This window comes from Malus sylvestris, chromosome 9 (assembly GCF_916048215.2).
Source record: "Malus sylvestris chromosome 9, drMalSylv7.2, whole genome shotgun sequence".
NCBI classification, from domain to species: domain Eukaryota; kingdom Viridiplantae; phylum Streptophyta; class Magnoliopsida; order Rosales; family Rosaceae; genus Malus; species Malus sylvestris.
In genome coordinates, this window is record NC_062268.1 from 12,098,622 (window position 1) to 12,108,035 (window position 9,414).

The 9,414-nt window shown below is 39.5% G+C and overlaps 1 protein-coding gene and 1 pseudogene across 3 annotated transcripts; both read left to right on the plus strand.

Annotated features, from left to right (window-relative positions):
- Positions 1 to 2,934: 2,934 nt before the first annotated feature.
- LOC126582748 (probable leucine-rich repeat receptor-like protein kinase At1g35710) lies at positions 2,935 to 3,570 on the plus strand (annotated as a pseudogene).
- Positions 3,571 to 5,795: 2,225 nt separating this feature from the next.
- On the plus strand, positions 5,796 to 9,131 carry LOC126582734 (MDIS1-interacting receptor like kinase 2-like). 3 transcript variants are annotated; one of them, XM_050246913.1, is made up of 3 exons: positions 5,800 to 6,277; positions 6,554 to 8,404; positions 8,488 to 9,131. In XM_050246913.1, the coding sequence occupies exons 1-3, from the start codon at positions 5,950 to 5,952 to the stop codon at positions 8,787 to 8,789; spliced, it is 2,481 nt and encodes an 826-aa protein (XP_050102870.1). In that variant the 5' UTR covers positions 5,800 to 5,949; the 3' UTR covers positions 8,790 to 9,131. The 3 variants fall into 3 exon arrangements, with proteins under 3 accessions (XP_050102869.1, XP_050102870.1, XP_050102871.1); XM_050246914.1 differs by having other exon boundaries at positions 6,185 to 6,277; positions 6,789 to 8,404; XM_050246912.1 differs by having other exon boundaries at positions 5,796 to 8,404.
- Positions 9,132 to 9,414: the final 283 nt, after the last annotated feature.

The following is a 9,414-nucleotide window of genomic DNA, read 5'->3' on the forward strand; positions in this document are numbered from 1 at the left end:
CATTGGAAACACCCAGGTCATTCTAGTACAGTCATATATAAATGTTACAAACCATCTAAATCCAGAAGTGGTAAAAATTCTGGCAGGACCCCAAACGTCAGAATGAACGACCATGAATGGCAAAGAACTTTTATTTAATCTTAATGGATAGGAAACACGATGACTTTTGGCCAAATTACAAATTTCACAATGGAAATCAGATTCTTTGAATTGGGGAAAAAGTTCAGGGAATAAAAGTTTAAGATAACCAAATGACAGATATCCTAATCGCCTGTGCCATAACCAAATCTTCTTCATTCGGGTTGATTCGTCTATGCTTACATGAGGCACTTGACTCAATTTATTGCTGCATTATTCCGTTAAGTCCAAATAATATAGTTTGCCCCTTATAGTACCACAACCAATCACGGCCCTGGTGAGCAGATAATGGAAAGGACAATATAGTGGTCAAAAGGAAATAGAACAATTAAGGGAGTCAATAATTTGAGAAACAGATAAAAGATCGTAATCTAGGGATGGTACAACTAGGACATGATCAAGATTGAGTGAGGAGGTTAGTGAAAGAGAGCATTCTCCAGTAACCGGAGAGATTGAACCATTGGCACTGGTAATGAATGTCTGGTTGGCTGTTTTTAGTGAGTGAAGAATGTTAGCATCAGATGTCATGTGATCTGTGGCACCTGTATCAATAATCCAAGATCTATTACAAGTATTATCGGATGTAGAATTAGATATACCTGAGGTGTTCAAGGTTTTTGAGACATGGTCAGATGAGCTAACATCTTGAGAAGACTCAGAGGTGGTGAATGATACTCTGCTGGATTCCTTCTTTCGTCCTTTGTGAACCCATCCTTCTGGATAGCCAATAATCTCATAACAGCCTTGAATAGTATGATTTTTCAATCCGCATTTGGTGCACTGCATAGGTGGTCGATTACGAAATCGATCAGCTGTTAAGGAGTTTATGTTTTGAAGTCGATGTCCTTGTGGAGATGGTAAAGAGCACAGTAGCTTCAGGCATGGTGGCACTTTCTGACATGGTTCCTTGTTGATTGCTTTCATGTTTGACATGTGAGTATGCTCCTTCAAGACCAAGTTTGGGCTCCATCCTTAAAATCTCACCACAAATTTGATCAAACTTGTTGTCTAATCCTGCAAGAAAAATATAGACTTGAAGTCGCTCAATTTCTTGCTGCCTTGATGAGATATCATCTGGGTCCTTCATGTTAGTAGGACTAAGTTGATCAAGTTCTTGAAAAATCTCGGTGAGATTGCTGTAATAGTTAGCAATAGGAGCTCCATTTTGCTTCATGGTAAATGACCTTTTATGAAGATCATAAAGTTTGGCTTCATCAGAGCCATCTGAGTAAGTCTTTTTTATGGCATCCCATACCTGCATATAGCTGTGTCGTAACGGATGAACCGCTTCATCTGATGGGGTGTCATAGCATCAAATAACCAACTTTTGACTTGGCAATTTTTAGCTCGCCACTTGTTATACAGTGGGTCTGTGATTGCAGGCTACTTGGTATCACTGGAAAAATGCCCATGTTTTTCTCGACCAGCAATTTTCATCTCTATGACTTGATGCCATAGAGAATAGTTGTTCTCATCAAGTTTAATTCCTGCAGAGAAATTGGAATTATCATTTTGAATGGTGACCACTTGTGTGGTGAAGTTTGATTCACCTGGTGTGAAGGACTAAATTGGTGGGTCTGATACTTCATCATCACTAGCCATTGTATAGGCTTAAGACCAGTGAAGTTAAAATAAAAATAAAACTGATATGATGATTGAGATATGATATGGCGGGAGCTTTTTTCTGTTTTTGAGGTTCAAGACTCAGTCATGATCGACTGCTCTGATATCATCTCAGAAATTGAAATATACTTTATTATTATTTGTTTACAAGAGGGAAGTCCTCTCTTATAGAGGGCAAAAAATTGGTCCTAACAAGTGGACAAGCCAAATGATGATTACATGAGGAAAACACCAAAGAGGAAAATAAGGAGAAAACGAAAGCAAAGCAAAGTAATGATGGCTAATATAAAGTAAAGTAATGATGACTAGCTAGAGGAATAATTACAAGTCTATTGTCTATACCAATAATGTCTAGCAGCTATTGTTGACAAAAATTCACTGATGAGTGAAATCCCACCACAGCTTGGAAATTTGATGAAACTGGAAGTGTTGAATCTCTCCCATAACGAGCTCTTTGGTTCAATCCCAACTACATTCGATAACATGTTGAGCTTGACAGATGTTGACGTATCATACAATCATTTGAAGGGTCTTCTTCCCAACAAAAAAGAGTTCCACGTGGCTTCGGTTCTAGCCTTTGCAAATAACACAGGCTTGTGTGGCAATGCCACTGGTTTGAATGTTTGCCCATATGAAAAAAGAAGGGAGAAAAAGAGCAACAAATTGGTTATGTTCATTGTACTCCTTGTTTTAGGCATCCTGTTTTTTGCATTTGTTGTAACTGGGATTCTTTACGTGGTCTGCTATCTGCGAAAAACACGATTAAATGAATACCCTTTTACGGTTTAGAGCAATGATGGAAGACTTGAGTATGAGGACATTATTGAAGCCACATAGGAATTCAACTCCAAATATTGTGTGGGGGTAGGAGGCAATGCAAGTGTTTACAAAGTTGAGCTCCCAACATGCCGGATTCTTGCAGTGAAGAAACTTCACATGCTGCAGGACAGGGGAGTGGCAAATCTCAAGGCTTTCGAGAGTGAGGTTCGTGCTCTTACAGAAATCCGTCACAGAAATATTTTAAAGCTTTATGGTTTCTGTTGGCATCCGCAACACACTCTTTTGTTTTACGATTTTGTAGAAGGAGGAAGCTTGGAAAACATACTGACTAACGAAAACCATGCAGTTAAGTTTGGATGGATTGAGAGGGTGAATGTTGTCAAGGATGTTGCTAATGCATTATCTTATATGCATCATGATTGTTCACTTCCAATAGTACATCGAGACATTTCGAGTAAGAACATTTTGCTGGATCTGGAATATAGAGTTTATGTCTCCGATTTTGGTACTGCTAAGCTCTTGAAGCTTGACACTTCGAATTGGACTTCGTTTGTAGGCACATTTGGATATAGTGCTCCAGGTACTAATTTCTCCTTGAATTCTTCCAGTTAACATGATTACTTCTTTCTTGCTTTTACTCATCACGATTTGGTCTTTGTTTTGCAGAGTTAGCATACACGATGGAAATAAACAAGAAATGCGATGTTTATAGCTTTGGAGTGGTAGCACTAGAAGTAATCATGGGAAAGCACCCCAACCTATACAAGTGAACGACATCATAGACAAGAAACTCTCGCCTCCTGGAAATCATGTTGTAAAAAAAGTGATCACCATTGCAAACCTTGCATTTGCATGCTTGCAGACGAATCCACAATCTCGACCAACCATGCAACAAATTTCCCGTGAGTTGTTATTTTGAAAGACCTTTTTGCCAAAGATGTTTGCAAAACTCTAATTGTTGGATTTATTCCAATATAAATCAACCTTAAGTGGTCTACAATATAATAGGAATGTAATATTGGAGAATAATATTGAGATTGTAATTTAATTCCCTTTGAATCAATCTTATATTTCGGGTTTTGGAATACAATTAAGATTGATTGAGTCTTTGACAACAATATGAGGAGTGTCATCACAGCCACTAATTATATGATTAATACCTATTAAGTTTGATGTTGGATTATATAATATTTTCATGAACTGCTTTTTTTTTTTTAATCTTAAATGACCAAGGTGTCATTGCATATGCTTGGCATACTAATTAAAATATAATCTGTCCCCCCTCAATATTTGGTACTCACTTACCAACAACGTTGCTTAGGATATTGTTTCTCCCACGATTGATTGCTATTATTATTGGGCAAATCCCTGCTTTGATACCAATTGACGCAGCATAAACGTAGAAGGGATATGAATGTAAACCCTCGAAGAACAAGTTTTTTGGAATTCATCGGAGTTTGAGAGAAAACCCAAAGGTTAGTTTGTTTAATTCTCAATTGATGATCACAACGGATAGCAGCCACGACTTAAATAAGCCGTTTACAACACCTTTGGACAACTCAAAAGGCTTAGGAATTAAAACGAAAGTAATTGACATTAATTGGACGGAAATCGAAATGTCTAATTTTTGAAAGCCTAAACAACATCGGAAGGCTAAAATTTATCAAAGATCATAGCAAGACAATATGTTTGAACATGACGTCACACTCTTTTCAAGAAGGTATTATGCGCCCAAAACGGAGCTCGAACATGAAATTTGTAAATTACCGTTGCGTCCTTTTGTCTTATCAATTTTAAAGAGCTTTTATTCTTTAATTTTCCTCATAAAAATTCACTCCAATCTTATCCTAAATCAGAACACTTTCTCTAGCCTTACTCACAAACACACAAATTCTTCCCACATTTTAGTAATTTGACTCCGCCCGTAACAACATGACTTCTTATGTGATGACCTTAGGTGCGTTTGGTACGCGGGACGGGACGGGACGGAATGGGACGAAGCGTTCCGTCCCGCGTTTGGTGCGCTAAAAATGGGTGGAACGGGCTGTTCCACGGGACAGATTTTGGGTGTTTTTGCGTTCCACCTCCCCCCCTGGAACGGGTTTGTTCCACGTATGTGGAACACAATGTTTTACCATTTTAAGACAAATATACCCCATGTCTTTTTCAAAAATTACACCTTCGTTCCGTCCCGTCCCGTCCCGTCCCGTCCCGTTCCGTCCCGTCCCGTCCCGTCCCGTCTGCGTACCAAACGCACCCTACGAGTTCAACCACATTGATGCTCCTGTTAAAGATTCACTTATAGAACTTGTCTCTAAAAACCGACATGTAAGAAAAAAGGTGCTCAACAATCTCCAGTTATGCTGTAACATATTGCTGCCGGGTTTGAATGTTTTTTGGTCTACTGATGTAAAAAATGAGAGCCCTTCCTCATGCTCGCGTGCATGTTGAATGTGCAAAAAATAAACTTCCAAGCAATTTCTGTGGTGTTGATGATAAAATCAACTTTGAAATCTTTTCACACTCATCGAGAAGTAGCTTGGATGGTGCAAGTAATGCTAAATTTTAAGATTAGAATTAGTCAGATAGTTCGAATTTGGCACGTAATTTAACATAAAGTCAAACGAAAAAATCCATTTGTAGACGGCTAAAAATTTGAACCTAATCTTTGCCTCTATAGGATGAGGCTGCTGCAGCTCTCTACTTTTTTCAAAGCCAACACAGATATTTTAAGCCACCGGTGGATTCGAATTTGGTCTACATCAGGTCTTCCAATGAGAATATGATGTCTGTGTCCATGCTTTTCTCAGCATTCACAGGACCACCAATACTATACTTGAAAAGTTGAACATAAATTTGTTTTCTTGCGCGTACATAATAAAATAATCAATCATGGACATGGACGTCCAAGGAATCGTTGTCTACAGTATACAGTGGCGCCATATATAATAAACAATAGTGAAAAGTGAAAATCAAATATACGATCTCGGATGCAAGAAAAAATATTTATAACCGCTTAAATTACAAGTCATTTACTTTTTTTTTTTTTTTTGCTACTTAGAAGTTAGAAAAAAAATGAAATACGGGTTTTCCTTTTGTTTCTGATGCAATTGTCATTGAGAAAGGAGTAATTAAATTTGGGATTTCAAGTATGAGACAAATGTTTTTCATCAACTGAGCTATGTACGTATGTATTTGGCTTGGTATGTTATAATAAGTTCATGACTAGCAGACATGTAATTCAATCATATCACTACCTACATGTTGGCATATATAAAAAATATATATTTAATAAACTCATGGTGCGTGTACAAGCTCATATGTTAGAGCACCTGACTCTTCCTCAATGCCAAACCAGCTAATTAATTACGCAGATGGTCTTCTTGAGCCATCTCCTTGTTTCCAGAAATGAAGACTTCCTCACAACCGAAAATCATGGCATTCCAAGAAGAAAAAGCACTTTCCACCAGAGCTGTTTCTTCACAGCATTCTTTTCAACTCATTCCAGTTATACTCCTCCTTATGCTGGCTTCTTCAGATTCAGTAGCAAAAGCAGAAGTTGTTGGCCAAGAAGCAGAAGCTCTTCTGAAATGGAAAGCTAGCCTTGACAACAATACAAGCAGCCTCTCTCTTTTGTCTTCCTGGATTGGAAACAGCAATTGCAATTGGGATGGCATTTCTTGCAACAGTTTCGGAAGCATAACACAAATAAACCTCACTTTTTCTGGCTTAAGAGGTACACTTCATGCTTTTAATTTCTCAGCATTCCCATGTCTCATGAGCCTAAATTTAAGCCACAACGCGATTTTCGGAACCATCCCATCGGAGATAGAGTTTCTGAAAAGCCTTCAAATCCTTGATCTTTCTGGAAACAACATCAATGGGTCCATTCCACATGAAGTTGGAATGTTAGGCAACTTAACCATTCTGTCCCTTAAAGACAACAATCTCTCTGGAAATCTCCCTACAGAAATATGCATGCTGAATTCACTTAGTGTGATCAATGTCGCAGATAACAATCTCATGGGGTCGATTCCAGAAGCAATCGGAAACCTGATTAGCCTCAAGGAGTTGTATCTGATGGGAAATCAATTAATTGGAAATATCCCACCTGAAGTAGGAAAGCTCAAATTTCTTACTCATTTGGGATTGGTTGGTAACAAACTCAATGGCTCTCTTCCTTCAGAACTGAATAATTTTACATTTTTAAAGTGGTTGGCGTTGAGTAACAACAACTTTTCTGGCAGCATTCCCCACAATATATGCATCAGCGGAGCACTCGAATTGTTTACAGCACACAACAATCAGTTGACAGCCCCCATGCCTAGAAGCTTGAGGAACTGCACCAGCTTAGTTAGACTGAGGCTTGAGAGGAACCAGCTGACAGCAAACATAGCTCAAGAGTTTGGCATTTATCCGAAATTAACTTATGCCGATTTGAGTTACAACAGATTCTATGGAGAGCTTTCAGAAAACTGGGAGCAGTGCCAAAGTTTACAAAGCTTGAGGCTCAGCAACAACATAATTTCCGGGGGGATACCTCGGCTTGAGGGATCAGTTCAGCTCAATGTGCTCGACCTATCTTCAAATAATCTCACTGGTACAATCCCAAAGGAACTAGGGAAGTTGACAAGCTTGTTCGACCTTAACCTAGGTGATAACAAACTTTCAGGCAGCGTGCCCTCAGAGATTGGAATGCTAACCAATCTACAACATCTTAACTTAGCAGCCAATGATTTCAGTGGACTAATTCCGGAGAAATTAGGTGGGTGCACAGAGTTGTTGAACTTGAACTTGAGCAAAAACAGATTTAGTGAGAGCATTCCTCTTCAGATGAGGAGCATAAACACTCTTCAAGTTCTTGATCTCAGCCAAAATTCACTGATGAGTGATATCCCACCACAGCTTGGGAATTTGATGAAGTTGGAAGTCTTGAATCTCTCCCACAATGAGCTCTCTGGTTCAATCCCATCTACATTCGATAACATGTTGAGCTTGACAGTTGTTGACATATCATACAATCATTTGGAGGGTCCTCTTCCCAACAACAAAGCGTTCCACGAGGCTTCGTTTCTAGCTTTTGCGAATAACACAGGCTTGTGTGGCAATGCTACCGGTTTGAATGTTTGCCCGTCCGAAACAAAAGGGGAGAAAAAGAGCAGCAAATCGGTTATCTTCATTGTACTCCTTGTTTTAAGCATCCTGTTTTTTGCATTTGGGGTAACTGGGGTTCTTTGTGTGGTTTGCTATCGGCGGGAAAGGCAATTAAATGAAGACCAGTTTGCGGTTTGGAGCTATGATGGAAGACTTGAGTACGAAGACATCATTGAAGCCACAGAGGAATTCGACTCCAAATATTGTGTGGGGGTGGGAGGCAATGCAACTGTTTTTAAAGCTGAGCTGCCAACAGGCCGGATTGTTGCGGTGAAGAAACTTCACATGCTGCAGGATAGTGAAGTGGCAAACCTCAAGGCTTTCGAGAGTGAGGTTCGTACTCTTTCAGAGATTCGTCACAGAAACATTTTGAAGCTTTATGGTTTCTGTTCGCATCCACAGCACCCTCTTTTGTTGTACGATTACATAGAAGGAGGAAGCCTGGAAAACATACTGACCGACGAAAACCATGCGGTTAAGTTTGGATGGATCGAGAGGGTGAATGTTGTCAAGGATGTTGCTAATGCATTGTCTTATATGCATCATGATTGTTCACCTCCGATAGTACATCGAGACATTTCGAGTAAGAACATCTTGCTGGATTTGGAATATGGAGCTTATGTCTCTGATTTTGGTACAGCTAAGCTCTTGAATCTTGAGACTTCAAATTGGACTTCGTTTGCAGGCACATTCGGATACAGTGCTCCGGGTATTCATCTTCTGAATTCTTCCATTTAACTTAAGTACTTATTTCCTGCTTTTACTCATCATGACTTGTTCTTTGTTCTGCAGAGTTAGCATACACCATGGAAACGAACGAGAAATGCGATCTTTATAGCTTTGGAGTGGTTGCACTAGAAGTGATCATGGGAAAGCATCCCGGAGACCTCCTCTCCTATTTTTTGTCATTGTCATTAACATCAACACCCGAACCTATAAAACTGAACGACATCTTAGACAAGAGGCTCCCGCCTCCTGGAAATCATGTTGTTGAAAAAGTGATCACCGTTGCAAACCTTGCATTTGCGTGCTTGCGAACGAATCCCCAATCTCGACCAACCATGCAACAAATTACCCGCGAGTTGTTATTTTGAAGGACCAGTTTTTCCTTTTAAAGGCAAAACCCAATTACATAAGCTATGACGAAACCTGGACCGGAAGACCCGAACCATTCAAGGGAGAGAAAGAAATGTGGGCGGTTGAAGGTTTTGGATTTCCATGAATTGAGCCAATGGAATATGAAGAGAGTAATACAGTTCCAGCAAATCAAGCAGATAAATCTGTCATTAGAACGTGATCTCTTGCTTTTCACGATTCACTCGTTTCCTTTATTTACTGTTTTATTGTATTTACTTGCCTTCTATGACTTTACGTAGTTAGTTGTATATATGTATAATCTATGAGAATACAACAATCATCGAGACAATTAATCCAAATACACATAGCCTCTCCTATTCTCTGCGCTACTTTTACTTCCTCTGCCATTCTCAAATTCTAACTCGTATCAGCCTTAACCCTCGCTAACGCTCATCAAACTCGATCCCCTATGGCCTCGATCACAGCTGCCTCTAACACCTCCGCTATTGGCGATCTTTCTTCTGATTCTTCTTCTTCCACCATGACAGCCATCACCTTGTCCCTTCCCACCATCTTCAATATCTCTCACATGATCAATACTCCCTTGGATAGCCAAAACTACCTCTGTGGTGCTCTCAGTTT